The sequence below is a fragment of the Vidua chalybeata genome, chromosome 7 (genome assembly GCF_026979565.1).
Source record: "Vidua chalybeata isolate OUT-0048 chromosome 7, bVidCha1 merged haplotype, whole genome shotgun sequence".
NCBI lineage: Eukaryota > Metazoa > Chordata > Aves > Passeriformes > Viduidae > Vidua > Vidua chalybeata.
In genome coordinates, this window is record NC_071536.1 from 19176524 (window position 1) to 19204265 (window position 27742).

A 27742-nucleotide genomic window follows, 5' to 3' on the forward strand; every position below is an offset into this window, starting at 1 on the left:
AGTTCGATAGATAATGCGTAGAGCAGCAATTAATCAGAATTTATCTATACCATGAAAAAAATAATTTTATACTTTAATGAATTCAAAATGTACTCTTATTTTTCAATCTATTTGGTGTAAAAGACTGTAAAATAATTTTATCTCCTACAAGAGAATAGTGGGTTAGCCCAAAGTATAGTCTAGAATCCAAGATTTTAAAGCACACTTTTCATATTACACACAGTACTGGTGTCTCAAAAATCCTGTCCAAACTGACCAAGCTTCTGTGCTTGTGGTTTTTCCTCAGGCTCTGCTGGTACAAGCTCACATTCAATCCACAATTAAAATTAAATAGTTGCCTTAACATTTGCCTTACTATTTTTAAGGTGAGAGATAATGTTGCATGGCTTTTGTCTCATGTTCTTAAGGAAACGAAAGATCTCACAAAAATTATATGAGCCAAATTAGTAATTTTTAAGATAAACTTTTATTGAAAAATTAAAACTGCATTGCATAACTTTTTTATAACTTCAACATTTCTTAAACCACAAAACAGAGATTCTGTTTAAAAAATCTCTTCGTATTTGTCACCATTCAAAAAACAGATTATGAGCTAACTCCATGATAATTTTTAAATTCTGGATTATTCCCAAGGCCCCTGCTTCTGGCTGTCTGCCATGAATGGTATAACCTATCTTCTCTAAAAATTACCTTTAATAACACAATCAGAATTTTTCTCATTCAAAATCACCAGCTGCTCTTGATTTTTATCCAGTGGCCAGTCTTTTCCAAATAAATTATATCAGTTCATGAGTACTGCAGCTACCTGTTCAGCTAAGATCTTACCTATTGCTTAATTGATCTGAATTCACTCATGCAAAGTTACAGTGATTGTCCCTGTGATTTTAAAGGCAAAATTGCTACCTCAGAGTGTATTTTAAACCTCAGAAAAACAAAGTTGCTCACCTGGAATTAAAATGCTTTACATTAGTCAATACTCCTGTGTATCCATATATCCTAATCTCTCACAGTCAATAGTATATGGATTTAAAGAAGGAAAGTTCCAGGTCAGCTTTAGTCTGAGAAGCTGTGACATATTATCAGATGGAAATGATCTAGTAAGAAAAAAGATGAGTTTTCTCACTAATGACTATAGCTGCTCTGTTAAAATGAGTTAACCAAGTCAGAAATTAATACAAGCATGGTGCCTGTTGAACACAGTATATGTAATAGGAAAACGCCCCAGAATCTGATTTTAGAATCAAAATCTTTGCAAAAATCCAATTGTAGTCATCTGTGTCAAGACATAACACTGCAGAAAAGCAAGATAAATGCAGAGGGTGGGAAGATAAATCTAAGCCCTCTGTCTTTAGAGACAACACCTATGCATTAACTGTCCTGCTTCCAAAAAAAGTAGGAGGAGCTCCATGATTCCCACTTAGCTGCACATCATCAATGGCAATAGGAAGAACCTCTGATGCTTTTGACCTTCAAAACACAAGATACTCCATTAAAGGAAGAAGCAGAAATTTTAGTGAGCAAAACATTATATATGCACTGAGGAGCTCTAGATCTGTTTCTGACTACGTCACAGAACAGGGGCTTGCTGTATGAATGCCAGTCAGCTGCATTATGGTCCTTCCTACAGCTTCATGATCAGGATGAAGATGGTTCTCTTCACCTCATTTATATGCTTCAAGGAGAATTAACATCTCAGATACATTAAACTATTATTAGAATATTGAGATGGTGGTCTGGATACAGGGTTCATGAGGTTAAAATATTAAGATTAGAGGACTGAGGGGAAGATAGAGCTTTAGTAATACAGTTATTGACAAGGGAAGTGGAAGAAATCACCTAAGAACTGGTGGAAATCATAAGAACCATGGTGTTTGTGTGGAGGACATAAAATCCTCTAGTGAAGCTAAGTCACCAGTTATGCATAATTGGATTAATTATATTAGCTCATATTGTTTCTCATAACAAGAAGGACTGAAAGATTTTTTTCAATCTTCTGTAGCTGCCCTTTGAATAAATTAAAACTGAGACCAGATTTCAGACAGAAGTCTGAAATAAAAATGTGACATGTGCTTCTTCAAAACAAACTTCTTTCTGTACTCTAAGAACAGCTCTCAATGAGAGGTGTTCTAGTTTTGATGAATAGCTGGTATCTATAAAGAAAGGCACCCAATATTATGGAAGTTAGAACTGAAGTCAATGTTTATGCCAACTCCATCTGTACTGCAGGCCTCAGCAGGCATGTTTACACCAGGAAATGTCAAGTATTGAACACACAGTAATACAATAAGCTTATAATTGAGCAAGATTGAGGTTTAAGATCAGAAGGCAAGAAACCAACTACACTGTGTTTAAAAAACCTAATGACAGAAATACTGTATTGATAAGATTACTAGGGGGTTTAATGATATGAAGTAACAATGCAAATCTATTTAGAAAGTCATACTCATAAATCTAAAGGTCAGTGACAAATTTACTATAATTTTTAGATTCAACTCAATTTGAAGAAAAGATTTTACAGAAGGTTATGAAAGAGGAATAAGCAAGAGTCCTAGGAAAAGCTGGAAAGGCTGTGCTGTAGGATACAGCATTTACCATAAAAGCTGCTTCCTTCTCCCTGTGCTAACACAGCCACAAATGTGAGACACTATCCTCAAAAGACAGCCAGTGGGACCTGCAGGATGGAAATCTCTCTTGCCTGTAGGTGTCCTTCCACAGGACTGACAGGGGCCAGAGAGACTGCAAAAACTGCATGGCATGACTGTATTTCACGGAAAGTTTCTAAAATAATTCTGTTTTATTTCTGAGGTGGAGGGGAGGGAGAAAAAGCAATTAATTACTGCTTTGCAAAGAATCATGTATGAAAACACTTGAAATTAGCATATTCCATTTATCACCATGACACTAACTCAGTGAACAGAGGATTATTGAATCTCCATTTTGTTCCACTACTCTGTATGTTCCAGTATGGACTTTTCCACTCAGTAATATTGACTATCTAATGATTAAAATTGATCAAGCTGCAGATGAATCTGGTGCCTATACTTTGAAAAGACTAACCAGTTGAAATTATTGGACAAGCTAGCTGTATTAAAAGATACTGAGATTACTTTTGGTTTTGTTTATTTTATAAGCTCCAAATAGATAGTGAATTCTATTTCACTAAAAGAATGATGCTGGTTAAAACTCCCACAGAATTTAGTTAAAATGGTCACAGAGGTCAGTTCTGAAATAAAACTCAAAAACAGGGGCCTTGGTTAGCAATCAATATTCACTACAAAAGCATTCAGAACACTGAACAGTCTGACATTACAATAAATAAAACTGAAATTTCTAATAATTCTAATAGATTAAAGGGATCCCATAATTTGATAGTCTGTACACAATGTCAGAATTCCTTATCTTCAGTAAAATTATCTGTAAGTTATTACTTTAAGTGCACTAGGATTTAAACAAAAGTGCCAACTAATATTTTTGTATTTTTTCTTTGGCTCACAAAGACACTAAAATACCATAAACATTATTTAGAACTTCAATAATATATAAATAGGTTACATTACAAACAGAAGAAAATACAAGACAACTCTTCAGCATGGTAAACCTCTGCATATAAATAAGCAAATATTTCAGATACCTACAATTAAACAGTTATCCTGCTGTAAAACTATTACATTTAAATTCTTTTACACAAAGTAATTTGACAATAATATACACAATCTACACAAATTAACCTCTAAAAATACAGCAATAATAGACCTGTTACAATGACTCTGCTACTGTCTTCCCCTGATTTGACACTAAAGGGCAAGTACAACTATTTTACTCAAAGGTGCTCTTAGAGATTGCTGTTTTGTATGTGAGAAAAGCACCAACAATGAGATCTAATACTGTTATACATTTTCTTTAGCTCCTAAGAATCTACATTTTAGAAATGTTTCTATATGTCTATTTCTGTCTGGCAGAAAAACTTGTAGCACTTTATCCACATCAAAGTTGTTGAAGGAAAACTCAATTTTCTTAAAGTGGAAAACATGCTCTGGCTTTGATCTAAGTTTATAACCACTTTTTATATATATATATATATATATATATATGTATATATATAATTATATATATTTATTTATACTGTACATATATACTGTGCAGAGTTCTTAATTTGCTATTTTAATACCTATTAATTTTCTGCTGTCTACAATAAACAAGACCAATGGAAGAGTCAATAGTACTTCAACTTCAAGATAATACATTTTCCCTCAATAATATGATCTACCAATACATATATATTTCAGTACTCTATAGTTGTTTTGTTTAAGGATGTCTTAGGAGATTGGACCTTACAGAAAGAGAATTTCCTTTAAACATGTTCTGCAGAACTGGTTTTAAAAAATAGCCAGTGCTGGAAAACAATGAATTCAAGAAATAAATAATTCAACCACTACAGCTCCTGCCCCAGTCTCTCAATTTCCTCAATGAGGAAGTCAATGTCAGACTTAGTTGCTGCTGGGTTTGAGATGACCATTCGGAAGAAGTTGACTTTATCGCCCTGAGGCTGATATCCAACCATGGTAGTACCTGACTCCATCATCAATGCCTTGATTTTTGGTGCCACCTTTATCATAAAAAAAAAAAAGACAGAGAGACAGAGAGAAGAAAAAATCATTCTTTCCTTTTATATCACAGCAGTTCTTAATACAGAAAAAATAAATTGACAGGCATTTATTTTAATAAAAAATGTCTGTAACAAGAAAATCTTGAGAAATGAAATATGTAAGATTGGCTATTTAAAGGAAAATTGACAATAATAATATCCATCTTTTTGATTTACAAATTAATACTATCCCAGAGTGTTCACTATGTAATAATTTTATATATTAAATGTAGATCTCATTTCTTTGTGCTGAAGACTTTGTCACGATGAAACATGTTCTGCTTCTGTATGAATGTCCGCTCCAGACCTTCTTTAGGGTAGTGGATGTTTTCTATGAGAATATTATGTATTCTCAAAGCATTTTATATGTGGGGAAAACAATGGAAATTTTTCAACAAGATCTATGTCATAAAGAATATTTTTTGTTAGCATAAGCCATGGAAACCTTCCAGTAGTTTTGCAGTACTGTGCATTTACCACAATCTCACTTCCTTGGTTTAATTTACAAGGAATAATGTTCCGACAGTCTTAATATTTGGTATTGACTAAGCCCAGTTTTTCTGTCCAGACCTTCATTCTCCTGCTCTACTCTCTGCCAGACAAGGTCAGATGTCTGGCTCTTTTAGTTTTGTAGAATGCTTTATGGTGTCCTCTAACATTTAACAGGGTTAAATCAAATATTTCATCCCTCTTGCTGTTTCTTACTTCTTACCTCTATTCTCTCTTTTTTGGGCAATTTCTTTATCTAACATGGGACTGGCTTGACCCAGGAGTTTTACCCAGGAATTTCTATTCTCTTCTATTCTCTTTCCCCATTGTGCTACAGTCATTAAATCCTCTACAAAATCTCCCAAGTTTGCTCTTTCTTCTCCCTTCCTTAACACACACACACGCAGACACAAAAGAACAATTCTTTTTGACACCGTGATATCATTCTTTTGTCTCCTGAATGTATTTCATTCCACTTCTGTCTAAAACACTACTACAAAATTACTATACTTTTCTTCCCTCAAGTCCCGAGTAACATTATATCTTTTCTGGTGGTGCTTCTATGATGCCTTCACTTTCCTCTACCACTTCAAATAAATATATCCCAAAGTCCTCCAAAGGGTATTCATTTTCACTGAAATGCATTCATGCATCGGCATTTAAAATCAAAGCAAACACCTGAGAAAGAACTTAGAGGTTTTCATGTCCTTTACCTGTCCAAGCATTTTCAAACAATTACCCTTTTGTTTCTCTTGTTGATAAGCTGTCCTATTCGAAGAAGACTGTGATGTCTGTAGGCCTAGCTACTTTTTGAAGGCTTGTAACACTTGTGAGCACAGGGTAGCTGAATATGTTCTGAATCTGGTTCTATAGGGAAAACATGACTTGAGCATCAATATAAATAGGAGACAAAAGTGAACCAATATCAAGGTCATAACAAGCAATGGACAATTTACGTCTCAGAATTTGGAATTATCTTTTTACATTTAACCAAAAATACTTACCCTGTGTAACTTTTCTCTTCTCTCATCAGAGTCTGGCATGCCCCTGAGACTTGGAGGAATGTACCAAAAACATACATTTGTATGCTCTGGCTGCAAAAAGAACCAAACATATGCATCAATTAAAAAAAATATAGAGATCAGTCCCACACTAAAGGCTAGTCAGTAGCATATTTTATCACAGACATGAAAGACAAAATCTAGCATTAACTTTCCTCGTCTTGCATGTTAAACAGACAGAAATGGATTACAGTACTGCTGCTTGCCTCTGCTGCCTTAGATTCCCTATACATTGTCCCATTTGCAATATTTAGGTTGCTAATGAAGTGCAAATGCTTTTCACCCTTGTGCAGTTCTATGAGTAACTGTTTTTCAGGATCACAGCAAGGGCAACCCAATTTTCCTTTCCTTAGCAAAGAGGGAAATGAAGTTTATACTATGATCCAAAGGTTTATGTACTGGCACTAGCAAAAGAATATACAGTAAAAATAGCAGATTCTCAGTTATGTATGGAATAATCTCAGTATGAGTAGGTTGTATTAAGGTAACATTAAACTGAGAAGGCCTCTGCAGAAGAGGAGGAGATAAACCCGACATTTATGGTACAAAACCACATGTATTTGACAAAAAACCTGCTCAGATGCCAACAGTCATGTAGTTCTTTAGAAAATCAGAACAGTTTTGGCTCATACATATCTGAAAGAAAACTTACCTCCCCTTCAAAAACCATCTCAAATTCTTCTCTGTTTTTGATTTTAGTGTAGAGATATTCTGCCAGCTCCAGGCATTTATTGATCTGATTTTCAAATCCTACTGTACCCTATTTTAATAAGAAAGTAGGTATTAATTATATAGTCAATTTTTTCTGCTCTGATGCAATCACCTTTTCAGATAGGTTTCACTTTTACGTTTTTTCAGGCAGAAAATATTTAGCAGTATTATTTCTTGTAACTTAAAAGTAGTGCTAATCAACGGTAAAAAAGTGGCTAAAGGTGGCCCAATTGTAAGTCACTGTTTGGTTTGTCTCATTTTAAGGGAATTTATTATGAAAATAACAAGGACTTTCACTATTTTTAGTAGATTATTTTAGGTCTTTTGTATTTTTTGGGTTTCCAAAACTATTATGGATATTATGTCCTGGCTTCATAGCTGCTCCTGAAAGACCAGAAACTTGGAATGGGAACTCAATTGAAAGTGTAAGAATTGGGAAGTAAAATATTTCCTCTGAACAATTTGCTAGAACTGTGCATTTAATCAGCAAGCAAATGTCTGTAATATGTTTACTAGAAGTCACTTGCCTACCCACTGATATCTTGTCAAGGTCATGATCCCAGAAGAAGTATATGAATATTTATAATAAATAGTTGGGTTTTTTTTTAAGTACACTTTCTACATGAATGAAGAAGCAAGCATTTTCTCCCAAAGTGAAAATTGGTTTATGATTTTAGAGTTTATCATTAGATTTAATATAAATTTTATTTTAAAAATTAGACTCTGAACAAGTTACCCAACTGAATTCCCATTTTGCCAGCAGAAGATGAAGAATAACAGTAATGAGATGACTGCAGATAAAGCAATGAAAATGGAATGTGTTTTCTTGACTATGTGAACCCTCATCTTGTGAACATGTAAGCCTGGACAAAAGCCGTGCCTAAATTCAGCCATCCAGGTATACCACAGTAGTACCAGGTAATCAACTGTGGAATCATCACTTGGGCAATGCTTCCTCAGAAAAAGGCTTTGTTTTAGGTTAAAAAGTCGCTTATAAAATCTATGCATTGAAATGTCATGTTCAAAAGACCCTTGTGAGTCATCAAGGCTGCTCTGCTGTTGCAGGTAATCTGCCATAAAATATGTATGCAAGTGTAGAGCATCACAACAAGAGATCATTTTGGTGCCCTGCACTCAATGGTTTTTCTGCAGAACTCATCTAGTGACTTAAATCTTTCTTCTAATTGCCATCTGAATTTACTGACAGCTAGCATTGTTCTACAATTCACATAGCTCCTTTCTGAGTTAATACTTGGATGTTTATGTGTTTAGAGATTGTAATTATGTTAAAATGAAGTATTCCATTACATGACACTTAGAAATTAAATAAACACATTTTTGGTTTTTGAGCTAAACTTTTGTTATTTACCTTTGCTTTCCACATCAACCAGAATTTGAAAATGTCTACATGTCGACCACACTGTATTGCCTTATCTCCAGTGTCATAGGAGACATCATACTGTTTGTCTGGCTGGAAGAGATAGCCTGCACACATTTGATTGCAGCCTTGAAGGATACCCTACAACAAAAAACATGGACACTTATAAGACCTACCTGGCATTTGTGCATGAGAGAATGTACACATTAATAATGTATAAAAATGTATTTCAAACATGTACAGGAGAATTGTTCTTTGATAGGACATATTATAACATACTGACCTAAGTTCTCATATAGAAAAAAAAAGTCTTGCCAAAATCATGCAATAGCTGGCACAAAAAGCATGCATGCCACTAAACAAAACCTTGTGCTTCCCTCCAGTAGATGAGTTTTGCAAAGGTAAATAAATGCAGCAGTCCTCGCTTTTGAGGTGGATTGGTTGGAAGAACAATGGCAGGCCTAGGGCTGCAGCTTCCAACTCTTCCATCCCAGTTCTACACACAGGGATTACTTCTTCAACTAAGTGCTTCTAGTAGCAATTGGCATACAAGAGGTTAGTGGACAACATTATTAGTCCTATCCACATATGATATCACTCTCTTTTTTTATCATTTAATAAAAATATGTGTTGCTTAAAAGAAACAAGACACTAGGTTTTCCTTTCATTGATGACAACTAAGAATCTAGATGCCAGCCCTAAAAGTACAGAGTCATAATAAGACCAGCATGTTTTCAACAGAACTGGGAAACTTTTAAACCACTATGTAAGGTAAAAACTTATTTCTTACTTAAGCAGTTTAGTCTGTGACCAAGTACTAAAACTGAGGTTCTATGTTCAATATATCATAGAAACAACGGGGCAGGTGCTCAGATGAAGCTCAGTAGCATGGCTCTGTTGTTGCTATCAGATTATGCAAAGATCCAACAAGTGAGGATCTGACCCATGTTGTCTACAAATTTGATTAAAAAAAGCCAAAACCCCCAGGACAGATAAAACAACTTCCAAAGCACAATGTAAATCCACACATTTATTCCTTCCAAAAGACGTTTTGAAATTAAACAGATTTTGCAGTACCCTCTTAAAAAGTAGGGCTTGATTTTTTTTTTTTTAATGTTTAATTATTAAATATAAGGCAGACCTTCTCCCGGACAAGAATGGCAGAACATTGTAACAACACTCCCATCATCTTGTGTGGATTCCAAGTGACTGAGTTGGCTCTGCAAAAAAATTACACATTCAGATTGGTCTGGAAAACAGAAACTTAATCTGAAGCAGTCACCTTTGTTTTCTGCTTTCAGCTGGAAATATATGGAGTTTTGACCTGATGATATCACTATGGGTATTATTGCTGTCTTAAGAGTCTTCTTTCCCAGCTATGCTGTCCAGGAAAGGAATTTTTTTCATGTCAACATTGCAATGTCAGACTTGTGATTATTTTATATTATTACTAATACCAACTAATTAGTATCAGATTGATTAGCTGGTACGGTAGCATCATCTCCAGAAGAGTTCTCTTCTAGAAATAGCACTAATAAAAATAACAAAACCACTTTGATATGTTCCATCGATTCAAGGTACTGATGGGGAAAGTGGAGGTGTCAGACAAGTAAGGGACTAATATGAATTGTGGGAGAATACAGTTCTTTACTGAACAGCTGCTGGAAAAATAGAAAGGAAATAAAAGATGTTCTGCATGCTTACCTGCTTTCCTAGTTAGAGCCACAGCCCTTGCTTGTCAAGCCCATGGACTGTTCAAAGGCTCTAAAACTTTACATCTTATTATACCATTCTCTATGTAAAGCTTAAAATTTCTTACATGTAAATACAAGACAATGCACAAAATCACCTAATTCACAAGTCAAACAGATGTTCTGTATTTTAACATACTATCCTTGACAGTTTAATGGTGACACTGAAATAAATGTGCCAACGTTGCACATCCATTGACCTTTTCACCCCAAGTAATTAATTACCAAGCATCCCCTTGATTCACTGCATGTTCCAGAGAAGCAAAGTGCATAATTGTATTTCACAGACTATGCATGTGTTTTTACAATGTGGTTGAAAGAAAATTAAAAGGTATTTCCTCCTCTTCCACACCCTGCTCTCAGAGAACACAGACACAACCACAGTTTCTCTGTTTTGTGTGATGTCTTCCTTCACCCCAGTCTGAGGACCCCTGATTTCTATATACAATTCCAATCCCTGTATGTGCTAGGTTAAACTGTAGCACCCCTCAGCTGAAAGAACAGTGCAGCCTGTGCTGTACCTGGGAGCTCACCGTCCATCTAACACTGGCTGCTTATGCAGTGCAAACCAGCAGGTAAATAGCTCAGACTCAGGAGGCAATTATCTTTTGAGAAACTTCACTAATATTTCTGATGAAGCAGTCAGGAAAAAAGAATCTATATAACAACTTACTTCCTTTTGAAAACACCATGCCTTCAGTTTAGCACATTCATTTAACTTTCAGGGTTTCAAACAAAGACAATTTTAAGTCATTCCTCACAAGAAGCATTAGGTTTATTTTAACATGAAGCTGTCACTCTCCACTCAGTGCAGCCCCCAGCCAGAGGCTGTCCTACCAGAGGCAATCCCAGCTTTGTGCCATGGCAGCATGCCAGTCCTCCATGCCAATGTGTCCGAGCAGGCCAAGTACAACCTGTGTTAGCAACAGGCCCCAGCTGGGGCCCGTGACAGGCAATTACCCTGTACATGTGGGCCCCATCCCATGTTTGAAATCTGTATAGCTGACTGGGAAAGAAATCATTTCACACTTCATAGCCTGCTGCTTTCTGTATTTGCTTAAAATTATGGCCTTAATTAGCACCTCAGGGTTGACCTCAGGTCAAAAGGGGTGTGCCAAACTCCTGTGACCAAACCTCTGTATCTTAAGAAATTTATTTTTCAATGCTGACTTAATATTAGACACGTCACCATGAGTCACAAGTAAATTGGACTGGGCAAAGGTTGATAGAATTCTGCTGCTTCAGAATACTCCACATCACATGCTGCTGTCCTTGCGACAGAACAGGCCACACGGTTTTGCTGCCAGTCCTTCCATACACTACCCTTGATGTTGTACTTATTCTTCACTTACTGTATGAGATGCCCAAACCTAGGATAGGTTGCTTTCCCTAAGGAAGAGCATTGCTCACTGTACTCATTTTACAATTTTACAAGGAGCCCGTATTCAGAACGGCTGACCCAAGGAAGCAATTTGATGCTAATTTAAAAGTACATGGATAGAGCTTGCTTCAAATATTTTTTGCTTCCCTGAAGGCTGATACCTGCATTGATGGAAAAGATCTAAAGTTTCTGATTCTTCATTGCTTTTCTGATTTTTTTCAGATGGGCATCATTTTATGGTAGAGTGCTCTAGAGGAAATCTAGAGATCAACACACCCGTGGGATTATAAATACAGCATCTTCTACAGACTTGTCATCATTGGATATGGGTACAACTGTGCCAAAGACTATGCCTGGAGTGACTCCTGAGTCAAAATTGTAAGAACCAGTGGGAGGGTCACATTCTCACTCTGCTGTCACTACCAACACAAATGCTTTGCCTCTTTAAATTTGATTCATTCAAAGGCTGGCTTCTGGTCTCAGTTGGCATCTTGGTAAGCTGGTCTTGTACCTGGGGGCTACACACATGCTCTTTTCTGCAGACTTCACTCTGACCTCAACAAAGAGCTTCCTGCTTGTTTCATGTAATCCCCACATGTCACCAACACATAGGCCCCTGTGCCCTGAGACAGGTGACATCTATGGCCCTTTCTGGCCTCTCTGTAAATGACCTCAATCTTCTCCCTGGTACAGCAGAAGTGTAGCAGCTCTGTCTATCATAGTCCTTTCAAGCCTTAAATGTACTGAAACTTGCCCCTGAAAATTGCTGCTAATTCAGTCTCTAACTCCTCTCATTGTTATATACACCTATCTATTTGTGTGTGTATGTATAAATAAAAGTGATATAAGACTAAGCCTATGTATGTGTTCCATTTACAGAACACTTATGAACACTCACGAACACTTTTTATTTTGCAGAAAATCTGCAAACATCTTTCAGGAGAGAACCTCTACAAATTCCCACTGTGGGTATTCATGCTCAAACCTTCCCTGGATCACTCATTTATCACTGGTATTCTCAAAGCCCTACATTTCAGAGATTGTCTGGCTCTCACACTTCATTTCTTTCTTCAAATACTTCTTCATCCATTCCCAGACTTATGATCCCTTCAAAGCTATGCATAGAAAAATTTCCCTTTCTTTTTGCCAAGTAATATCCTTGTCTTCCTTCAAATCTGCTGAAAACTTACCTCTCACTCAATGGTACATCACGGATTTCTTCTGTAGTATTGTTTCCATCTCCCTAGCCTGAACCTTTCCCTATTGTCTCGCTATTGTTTAATTTAGTCTTTAAACTCTTTAACATAGCAAAGTAATATTTTCATGAATTGTTGAAATGTCATGCACCTTATGAAAGTACTTTAAGAACAGTATTACAAAGAAGCACTGTGTAGTACCTTTCTATTCCATTCAATTTATGACGGTGCTTTCGGGACATTAAGAGTCCACCCCCCCAGGCAGCCTGGAAAAGACAGAAAAAAAGAGAAAACTCATTTTTTTGAAAAAGCTCAACAGATTTTAGTTTACTTATGGTCTAGTAATAAGTATTTTAATTCAAGGAAAAAAGGTGTAAACTAAGATCCTCTTTTGCCTGACTAGCAGTACTTTTTTGTTACTTACATCTACATGGAGCCAGAGGTTGTATTTTTCACATATATCTGCAATCTCCTGTATTGGATCAAAGGCTCCATATACTGTTGTGCCTGCAGTTGCATTTACAAAAAGAGGAACGTATCCCTACAATAAAAAAAAAAAAAAAAATCAAATATAAATTGAAAACACTTTCAGGAAAAAAAAAAGAAAAAAAAGAAAAAAAAAAAAAAAAGGAAAATAATTCCAGAAAAATTATCTCATTTTGTAACCTAAAAACATTTTTCTTCCCATGTGGAAGGCACAACATAACCAACAGTAGAAACTACCTAATCATATACATGGTAAGAACAAACTGTTCTTTTAATTTATTTTCTTGTAACCTCACAAAATTAACTAGTTAGAGGATAAATAATATTATTTTGTTAATCTCTTTCAGTGAGGATATTCAAACAATGTAGTAGAAGATGAACAATATTCAAGTAGATTTGAGACTTTTACAGCAGTATAAACAAAAATTAATTAAATATGATTTGTAAGTCATGATTTAAAGGCTTGAAATTGTTCCTTTAGTCTTTATGTACTAATAAACAGAACAAAGCATAACAAAGCAATCTAAAACAAAAGCAATAAATGAGAAACTATCAGATCAAAGAGAGAGAATTTTGAGTTAGATTAAATAAATGTGTACTGCAATTTCATAGAGTTCCCAAATGTAAAGAAGTTAAGAAATAATAAAAAAAATAATAATCTTGATTTCTCTTTGGTTATATTATTAAAAATTCATGGGTTTTTCCATTGCACTGATGCAAGAAATAGCAATTAATGTTAAAATTTAAGCTTTCTCTCTATATTTAAAAAATATACATGCTACCTACGTGAAATCTATAGGATTTTTAAGAACTCTGTAGAATATTTAATGGGTTTGGCTAAATTTAAAAGTTTAGATAAAAGTAGCTTAGATTTTGTGTTTCCATGCTTGTTTCCAGATACTTCCAAACAGGAAGTTATTTTTAATAATCATGAACTCTAGTTGTGGTTCAAGAGTTAAAAGTCTTTTGGTTTTAAACAGAAAATGGAAACCTTACCAAGACATACAGATAATTCTGTAATATACATTAATTATACATGAATGTATAATTAAGCATATAAAAATACTGTTATTATATTTATATCATTATAATATTCTCTTTAATATCAACACTCTGGCTTCAAAGGAAGAAGCAATTTTACTAAGCCAAGCATTTAAGCACTAATTTTTACAAACACAAACCTTTTCTTTTGCTTCCAGAATTTTTGCCTCCAAATCAGCTGGTATTATTTTGCCTCTGTAATTATCACAGAAACAGAAAGACAAAGTACGTTAAAGTATGTATATGGATATAATAGCTGCAGTTGAAATACTTTAATAGGATTTTCTCAACAGGTCATTAGCAACTTGACACACTGTACTGAATCAGTCCTTAAACACAATAAACCAAATTTAACAGATGAACACATTTAATCTACCAAAACTTTAGTATTCATCCTACCTTTCATTGCATTTTATCAAAATAACGTTGTCTGTTCCAAATCCAAGTGCAGCTCCAGCTTTCTTTATTGAGTAGTGACTCTGCAGCAAACAAATGAACATGAAATGGAGTGGTTGTTTAATGACGAAGCATTTTCACAACACGTCAGTAAATTAAGAATTAGCAGTGTTTTAAGCTCACATGCTCTGAGGTAAAGAGAACCAGTTTAGGGACTGCAGCCATGCCTTTGGTTTTAACTTCAGGGAAATACTTGTAGCGTGCAGCCATTATGCTGTACATGTTGGAGATCGCTCCTCCTGTGAATGAACAAATAAATGAATAATACAATAGTGATAATGAAAAAAACAAAAAGTATATTATACCACAGACATTTGTGTCTCATTTGCATAATGCAGTGAAAGTGGCAGTGAACTATGAAAAAACATTTCACTGAAATGCACTGGCATCTGTCTAAATAGCACAGGACAGACTCATGAGAAAGCCAGAGTGATAATCAGAATTTCCTAAATGCCATCTCTTTCAATTGCAATCATTTTGTAACACATTCCTAAAAAGTCCAGCTTTCATTGTGCTGCTTTTGCATAAACTTCTTGTTAGCAAGAACAACAGGAACTTATTAACTTGTCTGATTGAAGAAATGTCACATATTGGATGGATTTATCCCATCTTACTGTAGACACAGAATTAGATGCTTAAATGTAGATTTCTACAGCTGAGCTACTCCTTCTAAACTCCCTCACAGTCAGTTATGGGAAAGAGGCATTTCACAGGCTATGATTCAGCTAATCTATTTTCACACATAATTTTGAAGAATTTGAATACAGGGAAAGCACCTATTTCTCTTGGTTTGCTGCTAAAAAGAGCCCTAAACAATTAGCTCAGTTCTTTGGTGCAGATCTCAAGCTTTAATAAGATCAGTCTCACCCCTAAGCCTAAGAAGGCTTCTTCCTCTGAAATTTTGTCATTGATGAGAACACAGAAAGATCTGTATTTTTCTAGCAGATAGGACTGGAGTGTGCACTTTATGTGGGCTGTTCCAAAAGGAGGTGGTTTTGTCCTTTATGCTCTGTAACAGGATGGTGTTCTCTCATGCCAAACCCAGAAAAGTTCTGCTGGGCACCCACATTGTGCACACATTGGCCCAGGAGCTTCACGTGTTTCATCATCAGTTGTTTCTGTCACTGCTCACTGCCTTTATGTTCCTTGCATGGGAAGACACATTGTCTTGGTCTTTATGCTAGAATCATAATTTTGAATCCAATCAGATTATATCCCAGATAATGAGGTCCAGAAAGTGACAGACAATCACAACCTTTTCCTGACTGTGAGCCCAAATCGTCACTGACCACCAAAGAAACCAGCACGTGATTTTTGAGAACTTCTAGTCAAAAGGAGTTGTGGTTGCTCAGCACCCCCAGAAATGAAGTTCATAAAAGGGGTGTTTAAATGCCTAACTGTGTACCAGAGCCCGTAGTGAAGTTTTAAATGCTGACCAGCCATAGTCCGTAGCCATACACAGAGATAATTTTTTGCCCCAACTTTTCTGTGGGATGCTTAAACAAAGCATTTCTACTTCTAAATATCTGACTCGTTGCTTTGTGTTGCAGATAGTGTGACTATTCAGACACAACCTATGTTTATTTTAACTTCTGAAGTTTTAGTCAAACCACCAAAACGAGAAGAAAAACTCACCAGGTGAGAATATTCCATCACCATCTTTGTTTGACCATCCAATAATCTCCCTCATCTTTCGAAGTGTTATTTGTTCCATGAGGACAAAAACAGGAGCAATTTCATAGGTAAACCTGCATGGATAAAGCAAAAAACCAAACAAGGACAATATAGATACGGAGTCTAAAAACATATTATAAATTTCCAGTCTGTGATTCTTTGTTAAAATGCTCGAGGTTTCTAAAAGTTTTCCTGTAACTTGAGGTTCTGATCCTGAAACTTTACTCAAGCAAAAATCCCCAGGAAGACAATATTGGAAATACTGATGAATAAAAACTGCAGTATTAGATATTTTGTAGCTTTCTATATAGTGAATGTAAGACCTAATGTTCAACATCATAGCGCTGCTGACTTCTGTACAAGGTTGTCCTTTAAAACAAATGTTTCCCAAAGTGAAAATTCCACACTTGTGGAATAACATACTGCTAAATCCTTATGAAAACAGTGAACTTCACTGAGCTAAACAAAACCATAATTAGAAGTATTGAGCTAGGGTTTCAAAGTCTAAATATAATTAATTATGGGGTTTTATTCTGTTGATGATCTCCAAGGACAACTTACTTCTACAATACAACGTGATCAATAACTGTCAAGAGTAATTACAAATGATGATTTTCTAATTACCAATTACCAAAACCAAGTCAGCAGTCAACTATTGTATCCACTTAATGAGGGTAAAAAACATTACATATCCTGGCCTGCCCTAATGTCAGAGTCAGCTATGTGGATGGAAATTGACAACCATACAACTATTTTTGGTGATCAAGGTAGATGAACAAACTACTACTGCTGTAAACAAATTCTGCTTGCTGTGTGGGGGGAAAAAAATAAGTAAGGGGGAAAAGGAAGCAGAGAGAAATGAAATCAACCTCTGATTTCCAAAGGAAACTATAAGGGTATGACACCCTGACACTTCGCATTTGACTGATATCCTCCACTTGAATAATTTCGTCAAAACATATGTGTTATCTCTCTAATGCTAAAATGATATTCTGAGAATAGGTCCAGCAAACTTGAATGAGGTATGATATTAAGAAGGGAACAAGTGTCTGAAGTGGCTGTTTATTTACAGCCACACTGGTTGCTTCCACTGTTAATATTTTCCATTTTTTTTTTGTGTCCTTAGTCCATCAGAGAAACACCACCACTATTTTTAAAATATTCCCTTAATATTAAAGATTTCTAATTTGTTTAATTATTGTGATTGCTATTTTCAGAAGCAAAAACACTACTTGTTTTGTTTTTATTATCATTAGAACTGGCAGAGACAGTTCAATACTGATCTGAAGTTTGGGTGCTGCCACTATTTACAAATGGACAAAATTAATAAACCAGTGTCTGCTAACAGTGGTTTGTGGTTGTTTTGTTTTTAAGCACTGCAAGTCTAGAATATATTCTAATTTTTATTTCAGCAGAATGATCAACTGATGTCCACAGGAACTCGGCAGTCTATAGATCACTGTAGCTCCATACAAGGTACTCTAAAGTCAGTGGGATTACTTTTTCCTCACCAGTTTAAACACATTTTGAGTTTTGTTCTGAGACCTTGCACACTGAATTTTGAATATATTTAAATGCAAAGAAAATACTACTTATTTATTCTATTCTGTAGTTATTTTCTGAGTCTCCAAAAACTGACAAGAAATAAATGAGAGTAGATGTTTACAAATTACAAGGCCAATGAAGATATATTAGATGATGGTTATGAATTTACAAATCGCGTCTTGTTAAAGTTCATTCCACCTTACTTGTTTTAAAGTTAAATTATTTTGAAAAGTTCCATAAACAAACAAAAAAAAAAGTGTTTGGCTTAAAAGGAGCCATCTAACTTTAGAATCAATCTCCTAAAAAAAAAAGCTGATTAGGTTTTCCTATAGTTACAACATTTACAGGTATTTCTGTGAATTAACTATCACAGTCATGAGTATCAGCTCTTTACTAACAGGTTTTTTGGTAGAAGCCAGTGCTGGCTTAATTCTGCTCTCACATAAAGGACAAAATACTTTATCAGACCAAATCATTCTAGCTACCATTCTCTTGTTGGCCAGTATGTAAAAAAGCAGTCTGAAAATAAACACAGAACATTTTACATCAATTTTCTATTCATAAGCATATCTGCATAATACTGAAAACACCAATATATTCCCTTGTCTCAGCTAACAGCGGGCAAAACCAGAACTTCCAAATAATATTTATTTTTAACCTCAGTTGGCTGCTGCATGGTGACAGAATGCCCTGTGTTACACACCTCTAGAACAGGATGAATAATGAAATTCTGAAATTTCCATGCTGAAGGTCTCATGATTAGAGATTGAGCTATGAATAGCACATTGATACATTATTTCCAAGTCAATGGAGGAAGCTTATTATGTTTATTTTTGTATATTATCTTCACAGTGATATTTAAGTAATATTTCCTAATGATAATTTAAAATTTTAAGGGCGTACAGATGTTTTGATTAGTCAAAAGTCATCTGCAAAAGAAAACACATACTTTTAATTGTTCATAAATATTTTAAGTATTGTTTATCTGTAGAAAAGAAAAAAATGGCATATGAAAAACATTCCCCGCTATCATTTAATGTTACTGTTGCTTTTGTGTTATGTGCTCATGTAGCTGTAATAGATTGGAACAGTTTCTAGGTAAAGGTCAAAATCTCTTCTGGCCTGCTGGAACACTGCTCAAAACAAATGCTATGTTCCCCAGAGCTCACAGAGAAGATTTGGTTATTTTAATAACCTTCTCTATCAATTCTTTGAATCATATTTTACAAACATCTTGCTTTAACCTTATTTGTAATTACTGTGCTACTTGAAAGCACACCATGTTAACTTTGGTTTTCTGAAAAAAACGGCACACTAAGCCTCATACTAACAAATAGATACAAAAATTTCATGTTCACAGAGAAGTATTTTCAAGATACATTTTTTTAAAGCACAAATGGATGAGAAATTAGCTATTTAACATTTTTTAAAAAAAATGGAAAACATCAATTAAAAAGAGTTACTCTTTAAGAAATGAATGCAATGTTATTAATAATGATGTCAATATTTCTTTATCCTGTCAGTCTGCCACAGAACTGAAATCTTTTATGTCTCATCAGATTTGTGTAATTTCACTGATTACAAAACTAAACTGGGATAACTAAGTTAGTCAAACAGGCTTGGAAAAAGTGACACTGAAATATTGGTCACAGAGAAACAACCTTTAAGCAAAGTTTTTTTAGAAATGTGATCAGAACTGTTTTCACTTTTAATTGTGCAGCTAAAAAGGCAGCTCAAAGCACTTTAAAGCATTTACAATTCTTTTTTAATAATTAAAGCATATATTGTTGGGTTTTCTTCCCAATCAGCTTTTAAATCTGAATGTCTGATACCAATTTTCAGCAAACAGAACTAACTGAGAAGAATATTACAAAGAGAAAGCTGGTTTTGGCTGGAGCACCTTAGGTTTTTATTTTATTTTATTGTTAATGTCACAAAACAGGCACAGTTCCTAATCTACATAGAACTGCTAGTCATCAGCTATATTTAATGAACCATATACTCACAGATAGGCCAGTGAAGATATTGTTCATTTTCCAATCTGAAGATAGATTTCATATGTTATGACAATTAGCAACAAACTCCCCAAAACAGAGGTGGCTTTACAGTTAAAACACATTCAGGACAGGACTAAAAGAAAGCAGTTTTACCTGCTGAATATATGGACTCCATGTTTTTGAACATATAGAAATCAGAATATAAATTAAAACTGACCAGAAGGTTTGGTGGGTTTTTAGTGGTTTGGAAGGTTTTTTTTGGTTGGTTTGGGGTTGGGTTTTTTTGTTTTGTTTTTGTGGATGTTTTTGTTTAGTTTTGGTTTTTTGTTTTTTTTTTTTTTTTTCATTAATTGCACTCTGCTGCAAAAATTCATCATAATACCTTACACTGATATTTAGCTTTCATTAACTTTGAGGTCAAGAAAAATTTGGAAAAGTTTCTTATTTGATGCATTCAGATGTCAAATTTTACTTTTTTTATGCTTCCCTTTATTCATTTACACATGACTTTATTAATCTTAGGCTAATCCTTTCATTAACATAAAATTATTTTCAGTGTTACATTTTTAATCATTTTGAAGCTACCCAGAAGCCCCTTATTAACTAGCACATGAACAAAAGATATTGCCTCAAGCTTGCTACCCTCTGAAGTCAAAAGTAGAGAAGAAAATTAATTTTTCCATATCTTGTGTTCTAGTGTTAACATGTGGATAGCTGCAGACCTGTTCAGTCTAGAGACAAAGCTTTTTTTTTAAAAAGAAAAATATAGAGAAAATTGGTCCAAAAGAAGAAAAGTAATTTCATGTTATATTAGAATAATAATGTTTTACTTACCATGTGCTCTCAGATATCTGCATTTCTATTTATAAGAAACATAAAACTGTTCAGTTTTATGTAACTACTTTCATTGTATTACTGACACATTTAGAAAAACATGAGACATTTTTCTGGAAGATGTAACATTCATAATCTAAAAATGAAAATTATTCATATCTGTGACAATACCTATCTACCATGATACATGGCAGGCCATGTCACAGACACTGGTGACAAGACACTGCTTACATGTTTGTATTAGCAGTAGATGTCAGCCATTCCCCAGCCAAGCCAATAATGTCCAGTCCTGTGGACAGCTGATTGAAAAAGCGAGGATGACCTGAAAAGAGAATTGACAGTAACTTAGAACGAACTCTACCGGTGTCTCTCAGGTTTCAAATTTAAATAATCTGCCTTTTCTGAAACAAATCACAGGTTTGTACTCAGAATACTTGCAGCAAAGTTTTCAAAGCAAGTCCTTCTTATGGGGAGACCAATAGCCAACATTCACGGATGTCTTACTACAAACTTGAAAAAATGCTTCAGATGGGAGATTCTGTATGGAATCATTTGCCTTTAAAAGAGAACCTCAGAATCGACTGAGCCTGCAAACACCCCGGGGACCTGCTTAAGGGCTTGGGCTAGCCCATTTCCAGAGCCCTCTTCCGACTTCTGTCGTGCTGTGAGCTCGGGAGAGGAGTACACGGTGGGGGACACCCCCTTGGCAGTACCAACCTCCAGGTACTGGGGCTATTTGCATTTGAATGGAGGAAGAGAGGAAGGCTCAGGCGCTTGACCTGGGGCTGCAGGAGTGAGAGAGGGCTGCGGAGGAGCCGGTCTCTTCCCCAGCTTTACAAGGACACGGGAGAGACATTTTGCGGGGTCTCGGCAGGAATGTCCCAGCGCTGCAGAGGGACAGGGCCCCGCAAGAGCTCCTCGACTCGGGCCCTTTCCCCACGTGGTTTATAGAATTCACCTCCTTAAACAGAGTTTGCATTTGAACCGAAGTAAATCACATCCCTGAATTTCAGCCGAGTTGCTTTAACGACTTTTATAAGCAATAATCCCGACTCTTGGGGACCAACTTTTCTAGCATGAAGAGAGGAAATTCCTAACTGGTATCGGGCGTTGAGGGGAGGTGGGAGGTGTCATTCTTTAGATCTCTCTGCTCTCTGGAGAAGCACACAGCACACCGGGGACAGCCCGGCCCTAGAAGAGAGGTCAGCTCTCGACGCCTGGAAGGAACCCTGTCAAGTCAGATTCGGTTCAACACTAGGAACATCAGCATCTTTTGACATGAAGAAATACATGCGATTCTGCCCCGAGCGATGTCAGCAGAAATCTTTTGGAGGCGTGAGCCTGCCAGCGCTGCCACATCGCGACACTTCCTGAAGAGGATATGCCGCACCCGGGCTGCTCCCGCCCGGGGAACCCACGGCTCGGGGCTAGAGCCCAGAAATACCACCGTGGCTTAGCTGTTTGCTTTATAAATCGGCACTTCTCTCCCTTTCCAGGACACACTGACTGGCAAGTTATCTTCAGCGACATTTCGCTGACCTCCCATAGCTGTTAATGAGCCCGCGATCTCCTAAGGCTGGGCTGCAGATTCAGACCCGGTGACTTTGAAGGGAGCTTTGCCTTGAGAGAGAACGTGAGCCCCGGGAGCCCACAGCAGAATGCGTGTCCTGGGCAGTCAGACGACCCGAGCAGCGCTTTAAAGCTGCACCAGACACCGCTTTGAACAGAGCTTGTGTCCAGTCGGACACCTGCCTCTCAGGCCCTGGGGACACGTCCTGCTGGCCCCACAGAAGCTCCAGGGGAGGTCGGGGTGAGGGGAGGAGGCTGCTCGACTTGCGGCACGATGAATAGCGGAATAATGGTGCAAGCATACAGAGCGCAGCCACTCTGACTTAACCTCAGGTCACCTGTCCAACAACCCACGCGTTTGGGAGTGAAACGCTCTCCCCTTTGATTAAGAGTACAAAAATCAAACTATGCTCCTGACTCCACTGAATCGATCAAACCGTAATGTAAATAGGAAAAAGGACAGAACGCTACCCGCCACATCTGTTGTCAAGATTTTGCTCCTTGAATGCACTGCATTGGGTCTTCGCGGCTCCAAAACTAACCACAGCAGAAAGCTGCGGCCCGTCCTTCAGGAGCCGCGGCCCGCATCTGCCCAGCCGGAGACTGCCGGGAAACAGCCTCCCGGTCTGAGCTCCCCCGCTCCGGCCCCGCGGGGAGATCGCCGCCCGCTGCGGTCGAGCCGAACCGTGCCGAAGAGGGCAGCCGGCCGGACAGAGCTCAGCAGCCCTAAAACGCCGGAGCAAGGCTGGGGACAGGAAACTCGGCGCGCTCCATTTACCGCTCCAGCTCCTGACCCGCTTGGATACGTACAGCAGTCAAGGCTAGTTGCCAGCCAAGATTCCTGTAGATCCAATGTAAAACATTTCAGGCCAAACAGCCTGAAAGAGCGTTGACTTTGCTCTAGAGCCTGGCTACAGCTCACCCAGTAAAATAAGTGATTACAACCCGGGATTTCTGTCTGATTCAGAAGGACCTGGACGGGCAGGGCTCCTGGGTAATGGGCCGAAATACACAGGGTTCCTTTATTGATGATTCCTAGGATTTTAGTCTCTTTTTCATTAAACGTTTGATGAACATAAAAAAGAAAAATTGCAAATTCTGTGTCATTTATGCCCTCATCTACCTAATGGTATTGCTCCCCGGAGATACAGACAGCTCGCGTTTCATCAAGTGAAAGAGATTACATCTTAAAAACTTGTTTCTGTGCTCTAAAAACAGCACTGAGCTACCCGGCAGGGACCGATGGTCATCAATAAATGACGTTTCTGAGCAGAAACATTTCCAGCGCCCGCAGCCAGCCCTGGAGCCGAGCTTGTACGGAGGCACAGTCACGGGTATAGAGAGGGTGTGGGCTTACCTCCGTGAGCTGTCAAGCTCTCTTCACCGTGAGCCTGAGAAAAGTCCCAGGAGGGACTGGCCACAGAGTAGTGTGCAAAAACCTACCTGTTCTCACTCCGTATTTCAGTGTGTCCCGACAATCCACCAGAATCTGCTCCAGGGATTCAGGGTTGTCCGAAAGCTCCAGGTTGAAGCCCTCCATGCCCTCCAGGAGCTGGTGTGGGTGGTGGAAGTCCAGCACTTTGGTGGATCTGTCAAAAGTCTTCTTCACATAGTTGAGGAGGATGTCCACAACCTCCAGCAGAAACTGCATGGTCTGCTCCTCACCATTCTTGGAAGGCAACAAATCTGTGGGGCAAACCAGCTGTCAGCATTTGCTTTGGGAGAGGGAAGCAGAGATGAACCAGCCTTGGCTGCCCGCAGCGTTCCAAGGATCTGGAAGCCGCGGTCCCAGCGCTGCCTGGTTGCAGCCAGGCAGACTCCTGGTCCCTCTCGCCCCGTCGAGCCTAGGTTGCCCACGGCAACAGCAGAGGTATCTCCAAGGCTCCCCTGCCTACGAGCACGCCCTGCAATGCAAAGATCGTGTGATGCGAGGCACTAGCCTCCTATGGGCCAAAAGTACCTGAAATCTGCACCTGTCCCTACCTTGCAATGTCCCCACCTCCGCCCCGCAAAGGGATTGCTTTCCCTTTCCCACTCTTCTTGCAATGGCCCCGTACCAGCAATCACAGGCTGCTTCATTACTATTTTACTAAGGAGGATAAAAACAGAATTATTCTCCTCCCAGATGCTGGATCTGGAGAAACCCTGGAACCATTGAAGCTGAGCTGATGATCAGCCCAAAGTAAAACTGCTTTTCAGGCAGCTTGCATACATTGCCAGTGCAGCTCCCAAAAGACACAGAACTTCCTTCAAAAACAGCCAAGGAAAAGCACGGTCTGAACGTGGCTGCACTTCCAGGGGAGATGAGGGCAAGGCTACTAAGGAACATGCCTGAGCTGGAGCAAGGAGAAACTGTAAAGTGTTTACCTCTGGCATACAGATTGGAAAAGTCTGTCTCGGTGCGCCGGAACCTGGATGCCTTCTCACTGTTCTCACATGCCAGCAGGCTCTTGGAGGACTGCCTTTCCTTCAGAGAGCTGACGATCCGGCCCTTGTCTTCCAGGCTGTTGGTCCTTTGCAGGAACCCTACGTTATTATTGCAAGGTGCACAGGTCAGAGTTTTCTCACTTCCCAACATGTTTAGAAATATCTAAAGCAGCTCTCTAGACAACGGTTAAAAGCGGTGTTGGCTCTAGATCTGGCTAATGAGGTCAGGAATAAGGGTATTTATGGGGATTATTTGCCTCCAGGAGGGAGAGTTCAAAATGCCATCAACTGCAAAAACGCAGCCATGCAAAAAACAAAATTTCGTCATTTAGTGCAGTGGTAAATTCTTATTAAGTCGATCAGACAGATTCCACTTCAGTAATCAGCCACTGGAAGAGAGTTCAGGATGAGTCAATGCTATTTCAGCCTGCAGGCGAAGTTTATGGACCTAGCAGACAGGGGCAATGATGTATGATTAAAATCAGGGCCATTTTCAGTTCTCCTCGTGGTGCTCTCACGCACAAAAGGCATGAGAGCAAGCAGCCATTCTGGAGCATCTGTCCTGAGAGTGCTAGAGCTCTGAGGATACCAGTAGCACTCATATAATCCCACCTTCCTATTATCAGTAAGTACTAATGCGGATTTTCCACCTGAAAAGATGCTTTGATGCTAACAGTAATCATTCCCGGAGGTTTTAAGAACTCCGCTCTCACGGGAAACGCATCTTTGGCACCCAGAACCCGAACACAACTGCTGCTGTTATATGTCACGGCAATAATAAACCCACTCACCCCAAGAATTATTGGGGCAGGAGCCACGCAGAGTCCGCGGCGAGCAATGAGGTCTACTTTAACACGGCAGGGAGAACAATTAATTTTATGGATTTGATATATTAAATCTATGATGCCCGCAAAAAACACGCATAGTGTCGGGCTTTTTGTCATTATGGAAAGCATTGGATTTTGACCTTCCGGGTTGCACCGAGTGTGCCTATATGTTTGGAAGAGGCACTACGGTGGCGCCGGTCTCCTTTATTCTTTATTTTCTTTTAAAACAAGCAACAATCGAAAACAAGGCTCGTCGCGGCTGAGGATATCCGCCAGAGAGGAGGGCTTAGCAGGGAGGAAAAGCAACGTCCTGAGTTCGCTCACTCAAGTTCCCCGACGCCGCTTCTCTTCAACGCCCTCCGCTTTCCGGCCATGTGTCCCTGCTCTCCGGAGCCGTGACGGCGGACCGGGACTGTGGTCCCCCTCCCATCGGGCGCCCACCACCGGCCCATACGGGACCCCTGCATCTTGGGCAGGCATAGGGGCTGAACGTCGGGGGAGAAAAGCGAGCGACAGTGAGCTGCTGGGCCAATTGCTGCCGGCGCGGCACCTGTGCCTCGGACCCTGCTGCCAGCCAGGCAGTCAGGAAAGAGCTATAGAAATTGGAGCACTTGGCTGGCAGGCCTTTCTGCATCAGTCGGGTTCCCAGACGAGTCTCCAGGAGGGTCGCTCACAGGTAAGTTTGTCAGAGCCATACTTTCAGTGAACATCTCACGTTTTGCCTTTCAATTCTGATCTTCTACTGATTAGTCTTTTTCTGTGATGCTTTTATGAATGAGACAAAGACTATTTAAGGGAAACTCTCTTCGTGCATAAATTAAGAGTAGCCATATGCATATATATTTATGTAATGTTTAGGTATGTTGTTGCTGCGTCTAATGGCTCTTGCAGCGATCATTAGCTCCTGCAACAGCTAGTGCTATTTGCCTGCTCATCAGGAGGAGCAGCTGATACCGAAGCAGGTGCAGTCTAAACTGAATTATGGATCCTCTTTTACCAGGTCCTGGGGCTTCATTTTGCTTTGTTTTCCCCCCACACGTCTTTTTTTCAGGCTCTCAGTAGGGATGCCCGAGTGGGACGAGTTCCGTGAGAAGAGACGCCTGCAGGAACAGCCGCGTTCCGCTTGCCCCGAGAGACGTGCTCCTGGCACAACTGGCGCGCCCCTCGGCGTGCAGAGGAGGGCTGGGGAAGGAGGGAGCCCTGCTTCAGTATCAGAGAAAGGCTGCAGTTGCCTCCAGTTCAATTCTTATCGGGCCCAGCGAGGCCGTGGCTTCGCTGAAGGGTCTGACCTAACTAGACGCTGCGGGCAGCTCAGTCCTTGCCCGAACGACCCTGCGGCTGTTCTTCCCCGCGGACGCTCCCCGGACCCGCTTTGTCCCGAAGCCGGCGGCGAGGATCAGCTGGGGCTCGAAGCGGCCGCGCACGGGGCCTGTCAGCCCGCGCCTCGTGGGGCCCGCGGGGCTGCGCGGCCGCGCTGGGGAGGCTCGAGGGCGGGGATTAGAGGACGAAAAAGGCCTGAAGGCAGGATCGCGCTGCCGGCCGACATCAGCCCATCCGGCTGTAGGTAACGTGTCGTTGCTCAAGTCCCTCGGCCACGGCAGTGTCTCGTGGACCTGGAGATTCGGTGTAAGGGGGAGCCCGTGGGGCACGGACAGCCCCCGCTCCGGAGCAGCCGGACCATCTCGTTTGCCGAGCCCCTCCCTGGGAGGGTGTGGGGCGTTCCCCAGCGCCGTCGCGGTCTGCAGAGAAGGGTAACAGCCGGTCCTTGAAGGCCCCTTCCGCTCCCGGGGAGAGTCGCATGACTGTAGGCGACCTTTCATCTGTATCCTGCTTGAAAAGCGAGGCCGATGTAGGAGAGTTCCAGCAAGTAGCAGAGTACGAAATAGTGTCCACGCTGCTTCTCCTGGAGCAGCGAAGAGCGCAGCCTTTTTCAGCAGTAGGTCCCTTCCGCAGGTGCATTTTCATCGATGTGCTTTAAGAGACCGAGTTTTCAAGAGCCGAGTGACACCAGATTGGCGAGGGAATACCTCGGTGCGCAACGTGACCACAAATTCAGCGTGATTTCACATCAGGCCTCGCACAAGGCAGGTGTGTGAGCCCCCCTCGGCACCGCAGCCCTGGGTGGACACTCAACTTCCGAGGCGGGAACAGACCTGCCGGGTCCCGGCGCGCACCGCAGCCATCGGGAGGTGCACGTCGGTGGCGACTACAGGAGATCCTGGACCCCGCCGCGGTCGGGGTGTTTAGCACCACCTACGTAAATTATGCTTGGCA

General features: G+C 39.5%; 1 protein-coding gene across 3 annotated transcripts in view; it reads right to left on the reverse strand.

Moving 5' to 3' along the window:
• Positions 1-447: 447 nt before the first annotated feature.
• The window catches only part of GAD1 (glutamate decarboxylase 1), a 32821-nt gene continuing 5526 nt past the window's right edge, over positions 448-27742 (reverse strand). For all 3 annotated transcript variants that reach the window (XM_053947152.1, XM_053947153.1, XM_053947151.1), the window contains 14 exons: positions 24582-24740; positions 23658-23900; positions 20877-20967; positions 16231-16343; positions 14719-14834; positions 14539-14618; positions 14280-14334; positions 13037-13153; positions 12814-12878; positions 9426-9504; positions 8276-8425; positions 6848-6955; positions 6139-6228; positions 448-4606 (listed from right to left, as the gene is read on the reverse strand). In XM_053947152.1, coding sequence (XP_053803127.1) covers positions 4433-4606; positions 6139-6228; positions 6848-6955; positions 8276-8425; positions 9426-9504; positions 12814-12878; positions 13037-13153; positions 14280-14334; positions 14539-14618; positions 14719-14834; positions 16231-16343; positions 20877-20967; positions 23658-23900; positions 24582-24740 — 1640 coding nt within the window. In that variant the 3' untranslated portion in view covers positions 448-4432. The remainder of the gene's footprint in view (positions 4607-6138; positions 6229-6847; positions 6956-8275; positions 8426-9425; positions 9505-12813; positions 12879-13036; positions 13154-14279; positions 14335-14538; positions 14619-14718; positions 14835-16230; positions 16344-20876; positions 20968-23657; positions 23901-24581; positions 24741-27742) is intronic.